The 25012-nt window shown below is 36.7% G+C and overlaps 1 protein-coding gene across 1 annotated transcript; it reads right to left on the reverse strand.

The window, feature by feature from the left end:
* Nucleotides 1-5397: 5397 nt before the first annotated feature.
* Nucleotides 5398-24806, reverse strand: CLDN16 (claudin 16). Its single transcript, XM_087817890.1, has 6 exons — nt 24698-24806; nt 24508-24665; nt 12300-12402; nt 8916-9080; nt 6170-6361; nt 5398-5531 (listed from the first exon to the last, which is right to left on the reverse strand). Exons 1-6 carry the CDS (start codon nt 24804-24806, stop codon nt 5398-5400), a joined length of 861 nt encoding a protein of 286 aa, XP_087674016.1.
* Nucleotides 24807-25012: the final 206 nt, after the last annotated feature.

Here is a 25012-nt window from a genome sequence, read left to right on the forward strand (position 1 = left end):
GTGGAGGTTTGAACTTTCGCCCCCCGTCTCCTGGGCGGCACCATTCACAGCACAGCGAAGCTTTCTCCGCTGCAGGTCTTGGTGTCCAGAGCTTGGCCCTGCTCTTTCCTTTCTGCACCGTATCAAAATATTAATATAGGTACATTTACATGGATTCAGCTTTTCTACTTTAAGACACAGTTAGAAGACAATTCTATAGTTATCCTATAGTTACAGAAAAGCAAAGACGTTTTTAAAAGAAACATTTGTTTCAATATTGTTTGTAGTAGAAAAAGGGGAACAACAGAAATGTTTAAGGGAACAAATTAGAAAACTAAGGGTATATATGACCAATGAACTATGCAGCCATTCAAAAGAATAAAGTGACATGGAAAACTTCCAATAACTCTGTTTAATCATTAATTTTATTTTTAAAGAAAGACATAGTCTAACAGTACAGTGTGTACATTTTCAAAGGATCTATATATATGCTATCTATTTCAATAATTTTCTTAGAAAGGATACAAAAAATAAGAGATAGGTACGTCTCTTGGGAGAGAAATAGTGGGGAAGACCATAGACATGGGTAAGAGAAACATTGTGTAATATTTACATTCTGTACTGTAAATGTTTGAAAACTTTATGCATGTATACTTTTTTCTAACTCCAGAGATTCTCTGGTTGCTGAGATAATTGGTGTTTTTGTTGTTTGTTTTCTTCCTTATGCTTTTCTGTTTTAGGCAAATAACGATTATTTCAGTAAAGATTTTAAATGACAAATTACCTGCTTTTTTAATGGAAACATAGGTTAATCAATATTGTATTGTGCATTATATTGTATTCCAATTAATTGCTGCACATCAGGAGCCAACGTTGGCCACTTGAGAACAATTACTTGTGAGCTCAAAAGCTGCAGAGCCTGCTCCAAGAATGATTGTTTTGTTTTTTTCCTAATTTCCAATGTATCCCCTTAAATTGGGATAGGAAGTGTTCTCTCGGGCATGAGAGTGTTGACAGAAAGAAACGAAGCCCAAAAGGCCAAAGAATTGACTTGAAAGAGCGTTCAGGTGTGAAGGAGAGACTTGGTGGGAGGGTCAGCTTGGGAATCACTGATCTCGGGGATGGAGGAGCCGGGCTCCATAGGACTTCGCTGCATGGATGGTGCTCAGAGAGGCTGCCTGGAGGAGGGAACCCAGGATGGTTCCAGCACTGCAGGAACTTGGGTTGCACTTCTAACGGTGGCGCTGAGGGCTTTAGCAAGCATCTTCACCTCAGCCTTCCTCCCCTGGGAAGGTAATGACTCATGCCCTTTACCTCACCCCTGACAGCTAGCTTCCAGCACGACCCTGAACCCTCGAACCCACTGTGCCTTGTGATTTTGCCCTGTATAATTTGTTAAAGTCATTTGTGTTAAATTCACTTTAAAGTCATTCGTGAATATCAAAGCCTCCTTCCTCCCACGTACACTCTGGGGACACGGAGCGGCTTGCAATTGTTAGCACATTAATGGCCTTCTCCTGATTCTATTTCTTTGCGCGTGATTTCTTTTCATAGAATTCATTCTCTTAACTGGTTTTCCATCATCGTTCTTTACTCAGCTGAGTAAAGGTGTAAAGGTTGCTTTTCCGGTGGCATTTCCTATATACCCACATTATAGCAATTATTTTATTGCACTCAAAACTTTTTAAATGTCTGTGCCCCCTCCTATACCTCAGGCTGCTTCAAAACACAGACAGCCTTTCAAAAAAACCGCCCCAATGTATGCATAAATAAGGGAAGGGATAACGCAATGAGCAAATCAATCTCATGCAATGGATTTATTGCTTTTCCTGGCCAGGGTATAACCGCCATTCATTCAGTCATTTATTCAAAAATATGTATTGCAGGCCTACTATGCACCAGGCACTGTGCAGGTACTGGCAATAGAGCAGTACACAGAGTAGAAAATGTATTGTCCTCTTAGTTTAGAGCTTGTAACGTTATAGGAAATTGAGATATGGAACAAAAAACCGCACTCATAAGTGAAGTGCACTGGGGACAATGAAAGGGGAGCCCTTTGAGCTAAAAGAGTGACCACATCTCCTTGCTTTCCCAGGAAAGGCCTGACTCAATTATTAATGATAAAGTACATAGTATCCCACTAATAAATTAGCTCCTTACTTTGTAATAGTGAATTGGTAAATAAAGGGAAAGAACTGAGCATTTATCTCGCCTTAGAATTGGAAAATGATTTTCTACAAGTCCTACTCAATGTATTCACTCAATGTATTCAATTATTAAAAATATTATTTTAAAACTATTATGGTAATTAGAGAATAGGATATTCTTGTAGTTTTAAAAATAATAATCACTTTTAATCATTTATTTTTGTCACTAAAGGAAAAATATATATAACTGAAGAATGGAAAGATCAGATTGTCATCCCCCTAATCCAGTGAACAATTTTAGCACAATTAAGATCAAATCAACCAGATACTAGGTTTCTGGGCATGCTATCACATCACCGGTGGTGCATTCTAAAAGTTACTTAACATGATTCCATCAAGCCTTTAGATTCAAATTCTAACTTACTGGAAATACAGTATAAAGAAACAACTAAACGACAGCACCAGACAAATCCAGAAAGTGGAATAAACTCGGAAAACTGGTTCAGTTTTTTTTTGTTTTTTTTTTTAACAAGTCAGAGTCTGTGACCAAAAAAAAAAAATGTAGCTTGATTAAAAGAGACTTAAGAGGCATAACAACCAGGGGAAATACACAATCTGGTTTGGACAGACCAGCTATATTGTACATTTTAAGTAACTTGGGAAAATTTAAATATGGATCAGTCATTAGATAAGATAAAAATGTATTGTTAGGAAAAGGCACAGATAGTTAAAAGGGAAAACGTTGATTATAAGCAACACATATACAATGATCTCTTAAAAAAGAAATATATGTGTATGGTGAGTGTCATTGTATGTATGCATATAAACACATGATATCTGGAAGGATATGTAGATATTCAATACAGTTCAGGAGTAGTGATGTTCCAGGTGGAGAGCATATGGTGCCAGGCCATTTAAATAAGGTACATTTTTGGTTGTTTATGTTTTCCCACTGTCTACAATGCACACATACAACTTTTATAATAACAAAAGTCTAATATTAATTAAAAATACGATTTGAGGAAGTAATAGTTAATAAAGGGACACATAAATAAGATTATCCAATTTTATACATTTTCTTTTCCTTACTGCAATGAACTGGACATGACAAAATTATAGTACCCAGAATTTAGTGAGCTATTTCAACATTATAATCTAATAATCTTATGTGTGTACACTTTGGACTTATACTATTTTTCCCTTTTAAGCATGTTGAGTTGCCACCATGTCAATGGTTACGTCATTATTTAACATGTGTTTTGTTGTTCACTAGTTACTGCACAAAACATATTCTCTGTTAGGCTTTATTTGGGAGAGCTTTGTTAAATTGTAGTGAATTAGAAAAAAATATTCCCAAGGTAGCTGAAGAAAATAATACAAATATTCTTCCCAGAATATACAAAAAGTTTTTATTGAGAAAAAGTTCAAAGCTGTCATATATGTCAATTATCACCATAATCCTTTGAAATATTTTCTAATACAAATGAAATCTTTAAGAAGGAAAAAAAAATGTATCTCTAAAATCTAATGAGTTACTAATTAATTTTTGCCTTGCATTTCCCTAGAAGGATTGCAAGATAACAGTCAATATATCATAAAATAAAAGTGAAGATAAAAATTTTAAAAAACAAAGTTGAGAAAAAAGACCAAGACAAATAAGTTTTAAAATATATAGAATAATACCCATATAACTTGGAAATGTGACCTACAAATTATTTTTTTCAGAGTCAATTACACAGATAATAATACCCATAAAAGTGAATCAATTCCTCTAAATTCTAAGATTAGATAAAAATTTCTCCTGAAAATACTGATAAATAAATATCTTTTAAAATCATGAACACCATTCTCAAAGACATTTATATATGTATTAGGCCTCATCATCTCATTTTCACTTTATTTTTAGTTTTTTTAATTGAAGCACTCTTTTCGGTGTCTTCAGAAAATCACAACTAAATTTTCATTTTCCAGAGAAATAATTTCCAGGTTAGTCAATAGTTCATTAAGGTACTGCAAGAGGATCAATGCTATTCATGTGAATTACACAGAATTGGGAAGGCTGGGATTACATTTTATAACCATTTTAAAACTTTGTCATTTAAAAACTTTAAGATGATTACATTATGAATATGAATGAATCCCTTAGCAATCATTCATTGATTTCTTTAAGTGTCTACATAATTCATTTTTTTCAAAAAAGCACATATTTTATGAGGAAAATTGATTAAGTAAAGAGTTGTGAGGTTTCTTTCTTTCAATCAACAAATATTTGTTAAATTTTATCATATGTCAGATATTTTGCCTAGGGGTTGAGGATCTAGTTGTGAAAGGCCACCTGAGTTAGTGAATTCTAATGTGGTGCATTCATAAATTACATTTGGATGCCCAGTCAATAAATGAGTGAATTCCTTGCTTAGCTATTACTGCTCTAGTCCAGTAATTTGGCACGGTATAGGGAAGCAGGGAGCAGTGATAACAACACACAGCTCTCTCCCATTGTTAATGAGCAAGAAAATCACCACGGGCCCTGCTATTAATTTAGCATTTGCTTTTGGCATTTGGAGTGTGAAGGGGAAATTTCTTATCTTTAGCTTCTACTAGTGGCAGGCACAAAAAGCTTTTTTTTTTCTTTTTTCTATTTTAACAGAATCAGAGCAATAGTGGGCACTGATATACTAGATTGAATTTAGAAGAACCATCTTCTTCAAAGTTATAAATAATTCACTCAGTGGAGAATACAAAGAGTGAACCAAAATCCAGGGAAAGAGCTGAGAGTTTGTCAATCCCTTCAAAAATGAGAATCTCAGGCCTCTTTTGAAGGTTGCTTTATACTCTTAAAGTGTTATTTTATTTTAGTATCACCATGTCACAGCCTCTAATAGCAATATAGAATCACAAACATTTTTATATCTTAGCAACCTCATCTTGAAATATAGGGAAAGTGTGTGTGTGTGTGTGTATGTGTGTGTGTGTGACAGAGAGAGAGAGAAAGAGAGAGAGAGAGAGACAGAGAGAGACAAAGAGAGACAGAGACAGAGAGAGAGAGACAGAGAGAGACAGAGACAGAGAGAGAGGAGAGAGAGAGAGAGAGAAAGAATGAGAATATGAGAATAGCAGAAAAGATGTGACAAACTTTTTGATTAAGCTGCACAGCTAATTTAGTTGAACATGACGTTTAAATAACTATTCCTAAGTTTACCTTCTGCTTTATTCACCTGAAATTACTGATTGATTCGTAAGTAACATATCCACACAGACCGCATGCAGCACCCTACACCCTCGTGTCCACAGCATACATTTTGGCAGTCTCTGTCCGGGGGGCCACGTAGGACTTGGCCACGGAAACAGCTGCATTCGAATAGGCCTTCCTCACGGAATAAGGGTAGTTCCTTCCAGGTCCCACATCTGTTTGGGAGAGGTAACGGTAGAGATAGAAAAATAACTATGGCAGAGTAACCTTTTGGACATAAAATAATGTCAATTTATATATTCTTCTCAAAAAGAGGCAAAAATATACATATTCTAGGAAAGAATCATCTAAGAAGACCTCTAGGTGATGATCTAGATTTTTATCCTGAAAGTTATTTTCAGATTTAAAATTCAACCAAGTATTTTCTTTATTATTTCTTGATAAGAAGAGGAATTCTTTTTATTTTTAAGTATTTTTAGAAACCAAATTACACTTTTTAACAACAAATATTTGACATGTTTCTCAGTCTACTTCTCTGTTTAACTCTAGATATAAATTTAATAGATTGGGTGAAGTAAGACTCATAAGATTATAACACATCAAAGTAATCATTATATATTTGGATGTCAGACACAGTTACAGCTGTGGGTTTCCTTTTTTTCAATAAATATACCACTAACTGGGTAATAGGTTTGAATATCAGAAATCAGTTGTCCTCAAACAACTGAAAATTTTATTGGCAATAGGTAGAGATCAAGTAAATAACATTATTTTGGGCTATGAGGTTTGTTTCCATTGGATTGGGAAAAATTACACTGGGGCAAGGAAGTGTGCTATTTTATTTTGTTCTTACCTTTGAAGAGGTATAAGCAGCATGTGAGGACAGCCCCAGCCAAAAAGCAACCCAGAGACCCAGCCATTCCAAGCCAACAGGACCAACCAAATTTATATTGGATGCCAAGAAATATATTGTGCAAAATCAGAGAAGAACGTTCCACATAAACATCGACAGCATACCACACAGAGCCGATAATTCCTGGGGCACCTGAAAGAAAGGAAAGATGCAAAACGAACAATGCAGGTCTTTCCCAAATTTAAATCCTGCCGCTCAAAATAGGTGGCACCATTTAGAGGAATACTAATGATACCATGGATTCATGAACAACTCCAATTTCCATCGCCTGGTCTGCATGTTCCTCTGGCCTTCCAGCTTACATTTCTTCCAAGTTATATCTCAGAAATGCAAAAATAAAATAGCACCGTGCTCATCTGTTTTTATAAAACTAAAATGTTCACTATGGTTTTCTTTAATTTTTCTATCTTTCCAATGATATTTTATATTGTAGGAAGAAAAATATTAAAAACAAAAAAAAAATCCAAAGAAGAGAAAGAATATAAAATTTAAGACAAATAATGAAGAACATATGTTCGTTCAATATCAGTATTTTGAGAGTAGATGTCTTCAGAGCATTCTATCGCTCCCCTTCCCCACTACCCAGCCCTATGACTGAAGCTATGTCAGCTCCAGCACTCATATGAAAACTATGTTTTTAAAGTCATTCATTTTAGTGTGTTGGGGTTACAATCTAGTACCTGAAGTAAAAATTGTCTTTATTTTAAAATAAATTCTTATCTATCACCCCTACATATAAGAATAAACAAAGAAGAGTTACTCCTTTTAAATAAAATTTAATACCCATAGATTAGTCTATCTGATAATTGACTGGTTTGAAGTGAAACCACTAAGGTTTGCTTGTTTTAAAGGAATAAATTGCATGTCAGGGCCTACATGAAAGGAAAAAAGAAAAAAAAAGATGGGGAATTGGGGGATAAAAGGCTATGTGCAAAAGATATTTCTGAAATTGTAGTGTCCGAAAACACTTTCACAGTATTTTCTAGGGAGTTTGTGGTATCTCTTTAAACCACCTTTTCATTGCATTCTTCTCTCAGTTGTTTAATGCAAAAAGTTTTAAGAAGAACCATATCATGAACATATAACCTTTAGATAACAGGGTATAAATTATCATGTGTTTTCTATAATACTGTACCGCACAGGTTTAGAATGGAAATTCCTTTTTTGAAACTTAGAAACAGAATATTACTAATATTGAGTGATGGGTCCAAGTCTTTGGCCATGCCTGGCAATTTAGTCATTTTTCTTCAGCCATTCCTACAGGGATTTTCTTTATTGACTTGATTTTCTTTAACTTTAGCTCATTTTGTTGTTTTATTTAAAAAATGGAGTATCTAGTTATGTCTCCAAAAGTACACTGTAAAGAAACTTTATAGCATTAAATGATGTCTAAATTTAGCAAGTAAAACATTGTTACATATAAAAGCTTTATGTTATCACTAGGCTGGGTATGGGAATGTATGCTTACAAAGGAAAAGTAACTACATTTTTGTGACTTTTTAATACAACCTAAGGATCATCCTGGCCTTGACTCAATGTTTGTGCATGAAAAAATCAGGGAGGCCTGGGTTTGAGATTGTGATGGGTTAGGCCCTCTGCTATGAGCTTTCTCTGTCACATTGGGTCTTCACAATAGCAAGTCACAGTAGCTATTACTGCCAAGGCTTCAGGCTATTTTGCAGATCAGAAAATGGGAGGGGGAAAAGAAAACATTTGTAATATTTTCAACAATAAAGATAAATTTAAAAAAAAGAAAAAAGAAAGAGATGGCAATCTTAAAAAAAAGAAAACGGAGACAGGTTAAGTAACTGGCCTAAGGTCACACATCACACATATATATCTCCAAGTATTTTTAGTTCCACAATCTCTATCCATTCATTACCTACGGTGCCTGGTCAGGTTCCCACTTACATTTACTTTGCTAACTTTTTGTTTCTACCATTAAAGAAGATGGTTTTCTCACTGGAGGGTGTTCCTGTTGATTTGTCCAACAGGATACTTCCTCCCAACTGGCATTAAGATCCAAAGATGACATCATGTTGTGATAAAGAAAGACTAAACTTTGAAGTTGATAACAGACCTGAGTAAAATATCAGTTTTGCTGTTTCACTAATAAACACCATGTGAAGTGTTTCTTGACTTATGGTTTATTAGTCATGTTTTATTTATTAGTCTTCAGAACTCCATTTATTCATCTGCTTCTTAAGTGAAAATAATAATATGACCTGTTTACCATTTCATTTATGATCAAATGGGTTGGCACACCAGAGAAGTCTAACATAGGACTTGGCACAACTTAGTTCATTACTAAAAAGAATTGGTGGGGGTGGGTACAGGTAAGGAGGCTTAATTAAGCTTGGGGCTTAAGTGAATTTAACTTCAGGAATATCATAATAGATTTTTTTTTTTTAATTAAAGCATTATACAGCTACTTTAGATGGTTGAAAAATACTTTGAGGATTTTGATGAATCTTGATCTGCCATATTAACAAAAAAATATTAATTATCTGATTCCAAAGCTAAAGAAAGTAGGGCTTGTGGATGTGCTCTTTATTCCTTCAATCTAGACATGCAAGTCACATATGATCCTAAAATGAACTTCTTCAGAACATCACCCATCTCCTTCACCTCAAGACCTCTATTACTAATGAGTATCTCTACCTCTCTCACTAGTCCATACCAGTACCTGCTATTAGTAATGTGGTTCCAGCAACAAAGCAGAGGCGGACTTTGATGTATGGCTCATCAGGGAGGAATTTCACGCAGTCCAGACCAAGGAGTAGGGTGATAAATCCAAACCCGGCTAGGATATCTGCAGTAATCATCAACGCCCGAGTTACCACCAGCTTCACTGGAAGATCAGGACACATGGTTACGGCATAGATAGAGGAAGGAAACATGTTAACTCACGTAAGTACAAAAAAAACCAGACAACCTCATGCATTAACACAGACCACTGAAAGAACTGTGCATTTAAATTTGCACGAACTTGGAAATGAGTAACCTTAAATTTTTCATAAAACATAAAGATATTATGAGGCTATTGGCATTATTATTTGTTGAAGCACCGATTAGTACTTAGTCTTGTTGGCCTCCTAGCAAAATGCCTGACATATAGTGGCGACTAAATAAATGTTTCTCTTTGGCCTCCTGTTCAGGAATGAGTCCTGTTCACAAGAAGGAAAAGTGAAGTTGAACTGAAAGTAGAGTGTCGTGCAGAAGGTACTCAATGAATATTCAATAAGTAAATGATCAGATCACTAAATTTGTTTGAAGTTCTGCTGTAAAAAATTAAAAGTGATTTGTTAAAGTTTGATCTAGGGGAGCAAGATAAAATTATTTAAGACATCTCTTGAGAATTTAGGCTGGTGGGAGAACTGTAGAAAGAGGAAGAGCTTCTGTCATTGAGTAGAAGACTGTTTCTGGAAGACAGGTCATATTCTCCTTCAAATTCCCTCAGGTCATGACCTTCCTTGGCCAAGATTTCAGTATTAACCCCTTTACATTGCATCGTCAACTGAGCATATTTTAAAGCTACAGCCAGTGAGAACATACAGTAGAAGACCCAGGGAAGAGAAGATAAAATGAATAGAAGTGGAATAGCAGCATCTTCAACTGGGAAAGCTTCCTGAACTGACTCACAGCTATGCTAAATTAGCAATAAGAAGATTTCATAGCAAATACAGGGTTAATTACCTGAAGTCAGAACGACTACTCTTTTAGCTGGCTAATGGAGAGGAGTAATAAAATTTATTCCTTTAATGATACAGTAATTAGGTTTTATATTCATAGTGATTTGGGGTTTTCTTGCATTGAGAATAATTTTCCCCAATGATGAGGTAACTTTAGGGTCTATTTAGTAATAGGCTGCTTGCAAAACTGTAGCCAATTTTTCTTATTTAAAATAAAAAATATTTTTATGATAGTTGTAAGAGAAAATCAATGCATAAAATCAGCTTCTACCTTATTACTAGGTAAATATGCTATATGTAATTATTGTTTATTAATATATAAGTATACATTCATTTCTAGAATGGAATTTCTAAGGTTCAAAATTTAGCATTATTTGAAAAAAAAGTAAGCACAAATTTCAAATTTAGGCAAAATCTAAGGCTGACTTTTCTCAAAACTGAGGAAAGAAAATCATGTATATCTCATTAGTTTTTATATTTCAGCACATCCTCTTGACTGTCAAATGATATGTACAAGTGGGACTCCACCTACTCAGTACCCTAAGCCAAAGGGTCTCACACTTTGCAGTGCCTCCCTTGAAATTTCTATGACCCTTTTTGGAACCTGGGACTACCCAGTGACAGGAGCACCATCAGGATGGGGTGCCCTGAAATCATTGCAGGTCCTGTTCTTCCTCTATTTGACCCATGATCCCACACAAAGCATTGTTCAGATGCTCTTCAGAATTCTAAGGCTCATACAGGGAGCCCCATGGGTGGGCCAAGTCCAAGAAAGCAGCACTGCAAGCGGGTTGCTAATGCAGGTTAGCCAGGAATTTCCTTTCAAGGACTGTGTGAGATTTGACTGCCAGGATAATATTAAATATATTCTAATTTGCAGGGATGTGGGGGATTCAAATTAACTACATCAACAGGAGCCCTGAAAAAAGTATTTATCTGGGTCTGCATACTCTAGGTACACAGGGTGATGGAAAAGGTTATATAATTATATTTTCTTAGAATACATTTTCATCTCTGTTGTCTTTAAGTATATGATAGAATTTTGAAACAAAATGCATCTTTTAGATATTATTAGTGACTAATAGCTAAGACTAGAGCAAAAGAAAAATATGAGATAGTGTAAGCAAGATAAAAAAGGAACATTAAAACATAAATAGTGATTTTCTCTTGTGCAGTGTGCTTATGAGTGATTTTGTTTCCTTTTTGCATAAATGTCTAAAAAATTGAAAGACTTCATCTTTTTTTCCTCAGGGGTAACCATACCACTGTATTTCTGGAATAGCCTTGTGTCAGCATTAATTTCTATGTCTACGGACCAAATCATGCTTCTTTTTTAAAAATCCTCACTCAAGGATATTTTTTCCATTGCTTTTTCAGAGAGAGTGGAGGGGAGAGAGAGAAAAACAATGAAGTGAGAGAGACTCATGGACTGGTTGACCCCCCACAATGCGCCCCGATGGGGCCAGGGATGGAGCCTGCACCAAGGAATGTGCCCTTGGCCATAATCGAACCTGGGACCCTTCAGTCCGCAGGCCAATGCTCTAACCACTGAGCCAAGCAGGCCAGGGCTAAATCATGTTTCTTTGTAGGTAGAACTAGGTTAGCACAGGAAGGGAAAAATGAGAATGAATTAAGATGTCTTTTTTTAAAAAAAGATGAAATAAAGGCCTTATGAATTATGTTAAAAGTGTTCTGGCACTCAAATCCTAAATGGCAGGGGAAGATATTTTATAGCACTGCTCCTTTTAGGTTCTTTACCCTGGATGAAATAGCTTCCCAGGGAAAAGTCACATTCCAAGGTTTACTTTCCATTTATCTTGAGAAAAGAAGTTGCCATGTGATACCATCACCTGTCAATTACTTTGAAAGAAACTAAAACCAATTTGCTTTAATCTGTTTCTTTCTGTCTCTGTCCCTCTATCTCTAATTCTCTTTTTGGGCAAATCTTCCATTGAAATGCTATAAACTTCCTATTTGAACACAGTCATAGCGAAAATACATCTCTGAAATGCTTTTCATCTAAACTGTCAATTCTAATCATAAAATCCCAGCATCCTTAAGAATTTGTTTCCATTTAAAAAATGTTTACTATAAGCCTACTGTGTATAAGGCACTATGCCAGGTCCTTTGGGGAAAAGCAGAAATGAGCAAGATAATATTTTTACTCTAAAGAATTTACAAATCCATGGGAAAAGATAAAATATGCTAAAATGTTTCAACTCACATTTTAGAAACAAACTAAATGTCTAATCAAAATATTTCGAACTTGCCAGAACCTTAATACAGTGCTGTAGAAAACAAAAGCACATAATGGAAACCTGAGTTTAATTTTCTATAATATTCCCTCCCTACAAGGGGAATATCTCAGGGATACGTACAGGGGTGCTCCGCGAGTATAGAATCGTACTCATCGCAGGTGCGAATGCCATCGAAAGCATTTGTGACACACTCCCACCAGAGGCCTCTGCATTTTGTGCTCACCTAGAAGTTGGAGAAGACACCATGTGAAACAATTCACGCAGACACACTTCAGTTCAACCTTGATCAAAGAAAGAACTTGGCTGTTGTGTTTGACAACAAAGTATGGTGATCACAAGCATGATCAGAATTTCATTTACAACAAACACAATGCATTTTCGAGTGTTCTCCCCTAAGCACTAAGAATTAAAGGCTTTCCCCACTAGGAAATGAATTCACTTCCTGAGTAGGGGTGGGAGGGCTAAGTCATGCCTAGGATGGATAAAAATCAGAAATAAAAATATGCAAATGCCTATGGCTGGTCCCATCATCCAGTCATAGTTTAACACGGAGACAATTCATTTCACTCCCCTGTGCTGACATTTACTCAATCCCTGCCCCAAATCAATATAACAATAGATAATGACTGCTGGCGTCTTGAAGTCTATTAAGAATGTACATTAATTTGTCTTCATCATGAACACTGGGTTCTTTGAAGAAAAGTGTTATTATATATGAGGTTCATAAATTTAAAATAATTGCCACAGAAAGCTATATATAAAAACACAAATAAGCGAACTATAAAGACCTCACGAGTTCTTCCTTCCTGCTCCACTGACAGACTGCAAATGCTTAAGCAATGATATGGATGTAAACAAACTGGGCATTAATTTTATACAACCTGACAGCTGTAAGCCACTTTTACTTAGAAATGCTGTGCAGATAATACTTTGTCCACTTAGAGCTGAAAGCTACCAGTGCTCTGAGCCTTCCCATACTTTATCTCTAAATTGTACGTCCCAAGAGATTGCTTAGAATTGTAAACCTGCCAACAGAAAATCGTTTCCAGGATTCTTGATGGAGCTCATGCATATGAAACAGAGCTAATATGACTGTTTCTTCTGACTCAATTACGGACTCAATTACCTTGGAAGTCTGGAAATAGGTAAGATTTAACAAGGATTATCTTGGAAAATGAAAACTCATTTTTTTCCTTAAAGAAAGAATAAATAGCAGAGTGGGGAGAGAAATGCAAAGGCAGGGGGATTATAGTTGTTGTGAAGAAGAAAGGAAGGAACAGAAAACACTTTGACTCACAAAGGAAAATCCTATCAGGTAGTATTTGCTCTCTGACACCCTCTGCCCCGTGTTCTGCTTTGAAGCTGTGTTGTGTGCCAAATAAAACTCTACTGAGCTCTACTGCTGGCTACTCCATCACAACTTTAAATGTGGTACTGCTATTATCACTTTCTATGTAAAATACTTCTAATTGGTCATAATTAATACTTCTATATTGATTCTGTACTATGAAGCGGTTACTGTTTAAGCATATTATTATTTCACTTATCTCTTAAAGGATCCTGTGAGATATCATTATAATTGTCTATTTTACAAATAAAGAAAGGGAGGCACAGGAAAGTTAAGTGATTAACCCCAAGCGAGCAGTGTTAACAAATGGAGAAGAGAGGACTCAAACACCACAGCCTGTGCCTATGGCCTTAAGCACTGCGGTAAACTTAACACCCAGTTTATAAAATGGCAAATCCATTCGGACTAAACTACTCTAGAAATGGAAATTAATTAAAAGATAGCTTTGGGTGAAGTAGTAAGCCCTAAATGTATTCTCATCCTATAACCATTGTTCTGTAAAACCTCACTTTGGCTTGCTCTTCTTAAGGTTAAATCTGAAAGTGATGTTCTGAACCCTATAGAGTATTACCTCAGGAAGCTGAGGAATCACTGAGACCAAGAATTTAATGAAAAAAAATCTATCCTGTGAAATTTAACACATCAATTTCTAAAAAAGAATGTGAACATGTAAAGTTATATAAGAATAAAATGTAAGCCATAGTTGAAACATATAGACTTTAAATATAATTGGCATTTATTAGTTGCGTTGTATCCTTGGGCAAGATCTTATCTTTTTTCAGCCTCTATCTCCTTACCTGCAAAGAAAAGATAATTCCAGAAAGGTTATAAGAATTAAAAAGTACCAACACACACAATATAAGTTATTTATTCAGTAAATGATAATATTAATAAGTTACTTAAATACCATAATAACCTGAGTAGTGACTGTGTTCAGCTTTCTTAACTAACCACAATGACAGTGGAGAAATGTAGATGTAATGGACTGAATGATAGTCTCCAAAAAGATATGTTCATCTCCTAATCCCCAGAACCTGTGACCTTATTTGGAAAAAAAATGTTTGCATATGCAATTAAGGATCTTGAAATAAAAAGATTGTCTTAGATTACCAGGGTGGGTCCTAAATCTAATGGTGAGACAGAGGAGAGACACAGACAGAAGAGGAAATGTGACCACAGAGGCAGGGATTGAAGTGATGTGGGCACAAGTCAAGCAATTCCCACAGCCCTAGAAGCTGGAAGAGGTAAGGAACAGATTCTCCCTTAGAGCCTCCAGAGACAGGGCTGTCCTGCCAACACCTAGATTTCAAACTGCTGGCCTCCAGAACTGTGAGATAATAAATTTCTCTTGTGTGAATGTGGACAAAAAAAGGGGGACTCTATAATAAGCCTAACAATTCCAGTGACTGAAAATAACCTTACAGGGTGGTCTGATCATAAATTCTAACTGGTCATGTCATGATGGGTAGTCATGCCCCAGGCATATAACTGCTTTAGTAAAAGGCTATATTTGCCTTAAGCAAGACCTGTCCATTGTTTTTGTGCATCTAGGTCAACACACCTTTGAAAAGCCTCTTTTTCAGACCTCTTGGAAGTATAACCACCCTCAAGAGAACACATAATCATGTTAACCATGCTGTAATTCAACCCCCGACTTGCTTTCTCCCACCTTCATGTAATCTTCTTTATGTTCCCTCCTTAATTCCAAATGTATAAAAGAAACTGCAAACTGTCATTCTCTGGAGCATTTGAGATATTGCTTCCTGACATCTGTTGTCAGTTTGGCTCAAATAAACTCTTATAAAAATACTCTGAAGGTTTGGACATTCTTACATGGACATCAAGCTACCAAATTTATGATGATCTGTTATGACAGCCCTAGGAAACAAACAGTAGAGGTTACTTGTACTAAACCAGTATACTATAACAGAAATATGCTATAACTATTGTACGTACCATAACGGAAAACAGACCTTTTCATAGCCTGCTGCCCGCCAGTCTCTCTATTAACAGAAACGCGCTGGATCTTGTTTATTTCAACTTGGGCTAGGTTATGTGGATTTGAAGTCACTTCTCTATACTCAGAGTGACTGTCCACAGTTTTCATCTAACTCAGCCACTAAAACAAACCAACAAATCCACTATGGCTATTCTTGTTGTATATGAGGTTATTTAGAAAGTCAGCTGAGATATATATGCCACAATACTCATTTCACATAAAGAGTTTTTCTTTCTCGCCAACATAATCCAGTGGTGGTGTCATTTTCAAGGCTATTGATCATTTACCTGCAATGACCATATTTAGAAGAGCAATGAGCTCATTAGAGGAAACAAGGAATCCAATTTCATTAGGTATTAATGCCCAGGGGCACACTAGTAGATTGCTTGGTATTCATGCTCAGTTGAGGTATGTGAGAATAGTGGCTGTAATTAACCAAACTTCTGTGTTAATACAGCACTTACTGGAGACACCCTTAAAGGTGCCTTTGTGCATGAAAGACAAGGTTAAAAGATTTAATGTTATTTGGCTTATTGAAGAAAGCCCTCTTTGTTTATAGTATGTAGTCTTCACTTGTGTCTCTTGTATAATGGCTTATTAAGAACTTTCTAAAAGGCAAGCAGGTCTAAGTTCTTAAAAGTTGTCTTAAAAGGCTCTTAAAAAGCAGTCTGATGCTTGGATTACATGGTTAACATTTCTTAAAGGGCAAAAATGCAAAATGTTAACTAATAATTTTTATCTCCCAGGGTTGTCCAAAATAGAAGATTCCAAATTTAAGCTTTTCCTCTTAATGTGTGATTTATATGTTAATAAATAATGTACAACACCATACTAGAGAAATGTGTATATTATTTCAATAAATAGCTATTGATTCTGAAGCATAGAAGGTGTTATCTCCTAAATACGGAGAAGTTTATCCAAGGCATGACAATGAAAGTACAAGTCACAAATGCAAGGACAGCAGAAATCTCTTAAAATTAGTTAGTTGTGAAACACAGAGGTTTTACAGAACAGTCCAGATTTCTGGCTTACCTTGGAAACTTGGTCAGTGTGGCCACCTGGACTTCCTGGTCCAACGTAGCAACAATTACCATGGGCAGAGTAGCTGCTCTATGTAAGTGGGATTTGTGTCCATAGGCTCCTTGCTGTTCCTACCCAGTCTGCCTCTTTCATGCATCTTGGCTTCCTTGCTCCTATAGGCATCTGAGTTTTTCCCTCATGGTATATAACAACAAGAATAACTCTCCTTGCTCTCAATCTGTCAAATTTCTAACTAATATTCAAATTCCACTTCCAAGATATATCTTCCATGAGGTAGGTTCTCCCAGGCTCTCAACCAGAGTTAATCTCTTCCCAGATCCCACAGTAATTATCCATATTTCTCTAGTATTTACAATATTAAATTATATTTTTGTATGTACATTTATGCACATCTGTCTCCTAAGTCCGTCTGTTGTCATCTTTCAAATCATATTCATTGAATGTCTGTCATGTTTCAGTGTACCAGCTAACTAAATGGTATGGACACAGCAATAACCGAGACAGGCATGACACCTTGCCTGAAAGAGCTGACAGGCGCTCCTTCTTGGTACATAATAGATGCTCAATAAATGTTTATTGAGGGGGGAAAAAATCTGTCTATCTACTACACACACATTAACTGTCATATGAACTTTGGCTTAGATAGTGGTTACCTATTTGTATGCACTGACCCTCAATATGTGCTTTCGACTTAACTGAAAGGACTAGGACAGCTGAATCCAAGAGTTAAAGAACTATTATTTAGACCAGAGAATTTATACTGATTTGGTGTCAGCCTGGATCCCACTTACTCAACTGGCTCTGGAAAGTATTTACCACAGTACCCAGCATGAGCCGGATACCACTCAGAAAAAGCTATAGGAAACCATATTGAGGATGACTCTTTCCAGCTGACTTTATAGAAGCATCAATTAATTCCTTAATCCTGGGGTTTCTCATTCTGATCTCCTTACCAGTTTTCCATTAAGGTTTCTCTACCGTAGTCTTTGCTAATTTCCGTTTCTTATTACTTTCAAAATACAAGCAGCAAGACACAATTTTGCCTGCTTTGTCTTGTTTAGTGTACTTTTGGTTGTGTTTGTCTTGCGTCCACATATTTTATGGATATAGAATTAGAGAAACTTAATAATACTTTAATTAATTGGCCTGTATTTCTTATCCAGTTACATAGGAGATTTATGCACAGTAAGCTTAGTAAATCCTTATTTTTGTTGACCATTATCAAACACAATTTTATTTGTCAATATACATTAAGGTATAAATATGTATGTACTTTGATTTGTGTGAAATATACATAGGAAGAAGAATTCACAAACAAAAAAATTAAATGTAGATGTATTTTAAAAACCACCTTGTATACACACATATAGGAAATGATCATTTTAATAACAACTTACTATCCTTGTGCTAACATACTTTACATTGAATATTCAACTTATCTGTTTCCAGGACTTACTTAAATATATTTATCAATATGCAAAGGTTTTATTTTTAACTTTAATGTTTAAATTAAATTTATTGGGGTAACATTAGTTAATAAAATTATATAGGTTTCAAGTGTACAATTCTACAGCTATGTATTATGTGTTTACCAACTAAGTTTTGATAATACTAAATAACATGTTTTACTAACTAAAACTTGAAACATTTTCAATTTTAACATAAAATGCATTTGAATTTTTTATAATAGGATTCTAAACTATTTATGTTAATATTTAATTTTATTTTTCTTATTCTCTGAGGGTCTAAAGAACTCAAGACCAGTGTTTATAAGGATGGGGAAGCAAGATTAAAATAATCACAATAGGAGCCACCTTTCCTTTCTACTCCATTTATGTAACATGACTTTATTTGCTAAGATATATTTGGTTTAGCTCTGCCTGCTTATTTGTGGAGCACTGGCTAAAAGTATAAATAGCAAAAACAGGATAATACAAACTAAATAGGTAAAATATAATTTTTGTTGTCTTCACAGTTGTTACCTAATTTACATATCTGAACTATCTAAATATTTCAATTGTTACATTTATTGTTTAATTTAAGTCACACACTTAATCAGTTTAGAATGCTCATGAAAGTATGGTTTCACAACTTTGCAATGATTTCTGCCCAGTGAGAGATCATAATTTATGTTGAATGAACAACAATAAAATACTAATTTTCTTTTTTTTCTGGTCTCCATTTCTTTCTCTCTTTGAAATACTAGGCAGAAAAGCTATGTTCTCTAGACCAGAATATGCTCTTCAACAACTTTATTATGCATCCCAGGGGATTAGGTTTTTATCCTTACCTTATTAAAAACAGAAACCAAATCCATACCTTGAGAAAATTGAAGTTGTAGCAAGATAAAAGATCTTGCCTTAAAAATCGTGCTGGTGTCCCTACAGAGGTACTTCTCGCTTAGGGCTCAATGTGAGTCTCCAAAAATCACTTTACACTGTCTTTCATCTGCATTCATTTATTCATCCTCTCAGTAAATATGACAAGTATCTTAATAGATAGCCAATCAATTCATGTCAACAAATGCATCCTGGGTTTCCATGATCTGGAATCCATGTTAGGTGCTATAAGAGATCATGGTATGAATAAGACAACTTCTGTAGCCTCAGATGTCCAACGAAAGAGTTTGAAATCAGCTGGAAAGTAAAACTATATATAAATAATAACAGTACTTGCTAGATAGATTTACTTTAATATTTATTTTATGTCTCAAAAAATTGTAGCATCATCAATGCAAATAGAAATTGCCAGGAAAAACCTGGTGACAGGGATAATATAGATCCAAATGCAGAAAACGTTCATTTAAGGAAATAAAATTTTAATCATAACAGTGCTTGGTGTATAGCAAGTTCTCAATCAATAATTAACAAAAGATTAACTGAAAATGAAACAATCTTGTGAAAACATTTTTTTCCTGTGATAGTTGAGAGACCAGTAATCTTGTGAAGAAACTACTTTACTATTTCAGTGTGGATAATGAATAATTACATGTTTTATACTATAAGTAACATGTTAATAATGTTATTTATTCATAACTTATTTTCTATTTAAGATGCATTTAATAGATAACTTATGTTATTTTGTCTGTTGTCTGCCTATTCCCCTGGTGAGACAGAAACAAAAAACAAAAAACAGTAATAAACATTAAAATGGGCAAGCCACGGCCCAGAGAAGTAAACAAAATTTCTACAAGAGAATCAATAGTGAAAATAGGAATAGAGCTTAAATGTCATATCTCACCTTTAAGTGAACATTATACAAAATGTCATCTCCTCCTCCAGAACAAAAATAAACCTATAAACTGCAAACAGACAGTAATATATCTAACAGTTATTGACTGATTTGTATTTGCCTGGTACACGTGAATCCTCACAAAACATGAGGAAATGTGGTTTACAGCAGCTTAGAAACCTGTCAAAATTCACAGCTGATTACCTGGCAAGGTGGGATTTAATCTCAGGTCCCTCCAACATCAAGTTCAACCTGTAAGTCTCCCCACTATAAAGCATTGTATAACCACCCCGCCTTGAGGTGCTGTGTAAGAATCTAAGCAAGATAGGAAAGTAAGATGTTTCAGGGACCTTGTTGCTTGATGACGTCTGAATAGAGACTAATTTTTCTCCATTTAAGCTCTAGGTGAGTGACTCCAGCAGTTCACCAATTGCCCCCAAACAGTAAAGATTTCAATCTTGGCTTCTCCCTCTTCATTAGCCCACTTTCTCCGCATGCAATCAATTACCAATCTTATCAATTTGAATTCTTTAGAGTTACCCATATCGTCACACATCTCCTTATGCTTGATGCCCTCCTAGCCCACACCACCATGGTCTCCCTCCGGTTCTACGGCCAAAGTCTCCTAATGGGTTTCTCGATGCTTCATTTCACCCCTTTCCAACATCCTCCACAAGCAGCTAGAATAACTGATCTTTCTAAAATACATGTATATGTTTGCTTACAGTGAAACACATTTGTCTACGGCATACCAACTCTATTTTACATGACATGCAAAGCCCTTGAGACCCAGTCCCCATATTCTCTTCCTTACATTGAAAACTCTCATCATGCTAAAAGATATACAAAGCCACAAAAATACAGTGTTCTCATACCTGGATCTCTGCCTATATCATTTCTTGTGCTAGGGACACTCTACATCTTTGCTCATCTATCCATCAAGTCCTTAGTTCAGATATTTCTTCTTCTAGGTAGACTTCATCAGTTATCCAAGATTGAGTGAGCTGGCAATTCAGTTATTTGCGCTATCATATCACGACTATCAGTTCACGGTTTGTCTTCCACAATATGCTGGGAGCAACCTCAGGAAGATCCAGATCTCACCCTCCTTCATACTCGTGCACCCACAGTACCAGGTAGACAGCAGGTGCCAAAGAATATTTGTGAAAGGAAGATTGAAAAAGAAGGGAGGGAGAATGGGTGCAAGAAAGGAAGGAAGAGCCTATAAAGTCACAGAAAAATGCAGAATTTTCACTCTGAGCTTCTAGTGGAAATTTCTGGGGAGGCTCTGAATGCCATGGGTCATTGGGTGACTGGCCATCTCTGTGGGATTGCTGACATAGTCACAGTCAAGGACTCCTGATGTTAAGGAACGTAAAGGCTTTAAAAGGACCTTAAAACAACTGAGTTCAACTTCATCTTATAAATGAGCCAAAGACAGGAGATGTGATTTGCTCAATCAACAGAAGATAAATAAGACACAAACACAGGCTAGAATAAGCTCAGAGCCCGAGTTCCCTTCACCACATCTGTCATCCCAGCGACACACATGAAGCAATAGTGGCAGGAGCAGCGCGGGAGCTTAGGGTGCTTGGTGCCTGATTTGGGACTATGCACACCCCAGTTCTGGGTGCTATTTCTCTTTCCTAATGTTTTACTTAATGCAAAGAACTTCCCTCATGGAGGCAGGTAGAAGTTAAGGCAAAATAGCCCTGCATGGTGTCCTGAGGCTCTCTGTGCCTCGCACTCCCTGTTGCTTGATTCTCTAAGGAGGCCCCGTTCCTGCTGGCGCTCGGCTCCGCATGTGTCCTCTTGGCTGGAAGGCCCTGCTGCCGTTTCCACCTTTTGAAACCTTTTGTATCTTTTCCAAGCTTTGTTCAAATTTGCTTCCCTCCCCAGGCCTATTTCAGCATCTATGACAGGAAGTAACCTCTGGACTCCTCTGCCCCGGGGGGACTTGACTCATTTCTTTCTCAGCTGTGAACCGAATTGGCCCGTGCCTTTTACTATAGTTTCATACGCATGTGTCTTTCCTCACTAAATGTACACTCCTGTCAGGCCCGGCTCATTCTTATTTCGTCCTCATGGCCCCCAGGAGAAATGGGCACAGTACCTTTTATATGACATGCATTTCACGGTGTGTTTTTATGTGAACTGAGCTATAGGATCCATTTTCCAACTCTGAAGCCTGTATCATCCTAAAAGTTTAACAAAGCTAGAAGCTCATAGCACTCCTTTTTTTTGAAAAAATTTTTCCATGGGGATGCTTTTTCTAAAAAATCACTTTTGTGGTGCCAATTTTTGTTCCATAGTTGCATAGAGTGAGCTGTTAATATGGACTGATGGTGATGCAAATATATGAGGAAGGAAACATGAAGAGCAGCAAAATTGAGTCAGTGAGCGTCATAACCTCCAAATTTATGAATAATCTTATGATTTCATAAGCTAGCCCATTGAAGGAGCAATTATTAAGAGAAATTCATGCCCCTTTAAAAATATTGCCAAATAAAGAGATTGTTGGAAGAGAAGGGGGCCTCATTCGTTACAGATTCCTTCTTTTAACATGGAGGCTTCTGGGGGAATATTTATAGCGGAATATTTCAAGTATAGGAAACGAAGACATGAAGAAATACTCACTAAAGCTTGCCCAAGGTTAGTGAGGATTTACTGGAGGTGAATAACCTAGGCTGCTCATTCCATTCATTTTAACTAGAAGTGTTCTTGCCCAGAGCAGATGGCAGATTGGTTGGATGTAGTGAAACTAAAGCAAGAAGGCACTTTAAATGCCAGGACGCCCAATCTTTCTCAGCAAGGCTTGACCCTTTTGAAACCTCCATTGCTTATCGAGTGAAGTGAACAGTTCCATTAGCTTACGCAGGAAGATTTTCAAATTGTTTTAGAAAATATTTTAACAATGCTTTCAGATAAAATTGTGTGTATGCTTTTAAAACATAATTTTAAGTCTGTTCAAGTCCAGCAAGCTAATGGCAGCAGAAGTTTTTACCTGCCTTTTTCCCTGTGCACTGTTCAAAGGGCAGTGTCTTCACTCACTGCTTATGTGCATGACCAGCTAAAATGCATCACTGAACTCACGTATATCAGACATCCTTTACAGTAGTTAGTTCTACCAAAATTTTCAGAAATATAATTTTTTAGCACTAGAGAAGTGTTTATAACTCCATTGGTTTTGAAATGTCATGTAGGATTCCAAGGAAAAGTAAAAGTAAGGAAAAAAATGGCAGAAATAATACACAACAAAATAGAAAGATTATTACCTTCCATTTCTAACTGCAACTTGAGAGTTGAATAAATAAAATTAGGAGAAAATATATATACCTTTGATCTCAGGAATCTTTCCTAAACTTTGTAGAAGTGACATTATAGCATTTGTTAAATTGTCCCCTTCAGAATGTACATGTGAGAACACATTGGGTTGCTGGTCTATTCTTTGTTGGAGGTCCTGATATATTGTTTCTTTTTCTTACATACACATTCTGAAACCTTACTAACGAAAAATTGGTGATTTTGATATTTACTCAGTTCTATCTCTCTCAGATTCTGATAGCTACAGGAAATGCTTTTAAACTCCAAAATTACTTCTTTCTGAGCTTCTCCAGTGAGAAAAATACAATCTTCAAATGTCAACCACTCACTCACTCTTGTATAACAGTGGGTTCCCAAGAGCAACTCATTTTTAAAAGAGTGTTTCTTCAATGAATATCTGTTCCCTGGAGCTTGGGACTCACTGGAAGATGTGTTTTCTCCTACTTAGAAACTCAAAATAGCATTTTTCTATAGCATATTAATTGAATAGGTTTCATATGCCTTGAGTTTGATTACTCAGTTTCTTAGATTATGATTCTTTAAGAAAGTCTATTGCACTACTCTTAATGTTGTTATCAAGATTATCAATTTTATCTTTAAGAAACTATCAGGGTATGGGGGTTAGAGGGCTGAGTAGGGGGATGGAGAAATTGAGAAAAAAGAGAAAAAATACATGGACACAGACAAAAGTGTGGTGATTACCAAGGAGAGGGGAGGTGGGGGGAGGTGGAGGAGAGTATGGGGGGATAAGTGGGGATGGGCAGAGACTTGACTTGTGGTGGTGAACACACAATACAGTGTATAGATGATGTGTTGTAGAATTGTGCACCTGAAACCTGTATAATTCTGTTAACCAGTGACACCCCAATAAATTCAATAAAAAGAAAAAGAAAGAAAGAGAGAGAGGGAGAGAGAAAGAAAGAAAGAAAGAAAGAAAGAAAGAAAGAAAGAAAGAAAGAAAGAAAGAAAGAAAGAAAGAAAGAAAGAAAGAAAGAAAGAAAGAAAGAAAGAAAGAAAGAAAGAGAAAGAAAGGCTGTTCTGGAACGTTATTTAAATTGGTATATGCAACCATGGGCGAGGTGACTTTCTAGAGGGCTCCGTGACAGGGGTTATATTATTGCCCTTGTATGCATTTAACCTTATGAAAAAAGAGGAATTACTCAGTTACCTCATCTGCAAAATGGAATAACAACAATACCTACATCATAGATTAGCTGAGAAGATTAAATGGGTTAATAACATGAAGATTCAGTGAGGAGTGAATAAAGCATTGATCAGTCCATTTTGGATATTGTCCTTGATCCCTGTGATCTCCGTGAGGCAGGGGGGCTCAGAGGACATTTGGAAGGGCTTGGGTGAGAGAAAAGGAGTTGCTGACTGCTTACCTCCAGGGAGTCATCGGCATTCACCATCCAACAGTCTGTCCAGGTGGCTACCACCAAGAAGCCCGTAGAGCACAGGGCGAAGAAGCAGGCGACGTGCTGAAGAAGATGCCTCATGTCAGCGAGCAGCCGCCGTCGTGGGCAGCCCGGGAGCTGGCACGCTGCAGCCTCCCGGGCCCCTGGCACCGGGGACGCGCAAGCACCGGCCTGCCCCTTCTTCTCACACCCCGCTGCGGGCGTCTTGAGTTGCCGTCGGAGTTACACAAGCAGGCTGTAACCCACACAGGGGTCCTGGAGGTCATTATCCGAAACACCCAGCCTCCAATCAGGAGCCGGGCAGTGGGAGGGCTGCGTTTGCTCTGGGAAAGGAGCCCTGGTCGTGGTTGCTGCCCAGGCCGCGGGCTAATAAGGTGAGATGATGGTCGCCAAGGCGCTTGCCAGCGCCAAGACGGACCGAAGGAAGAAGGGTCATGCCCCATGCTGACGCCTGCAACTGTTCTTTCTCAGG

This window comes from Miniopterus natalensis, chromosome 6 (assembly GCF_054644295.1).
Source record: "Miniopterus natalensis isolate mMinNat1 chromosome 6, mMinNat1.hap1, whole genome shotgun sequence".
Lineage (NCBI taxonomy): Eukaryota > Metazoa > Chordata > Mammalia > Chiroptera > Miniopteridae > Miniopterus > Miniopterus natalensis.

What these genes read in the sequence shown, in the direction of transcription:
- CLDN16 (XM_087817890.1), bottom strand. Translation starts at nt 24,806, where the DNA reads ATGACCTCCAGGACCCCTGTGTGGGTTACAGCCTGCTTGTGTAACTCC. An exon ending in GGGCAGGCCGGTGCTTGCGC is followed by an intron (nt 24,666 to 24,697) that starts GTCCCCGGTGCC and finishes GGGAGGCTGCAG; the next exon opens with CGTGCCAGCTCCCGGGCTGC. An exon ending in TATACTCGCGGAGCACCCCT is followed by an intron (nt 9,081 to 12,299) that starts GTACGTATCCCT and finishes CTGATCTTCCAG; the next exon opens with TGAAGCTGGTGGTAACTCGG.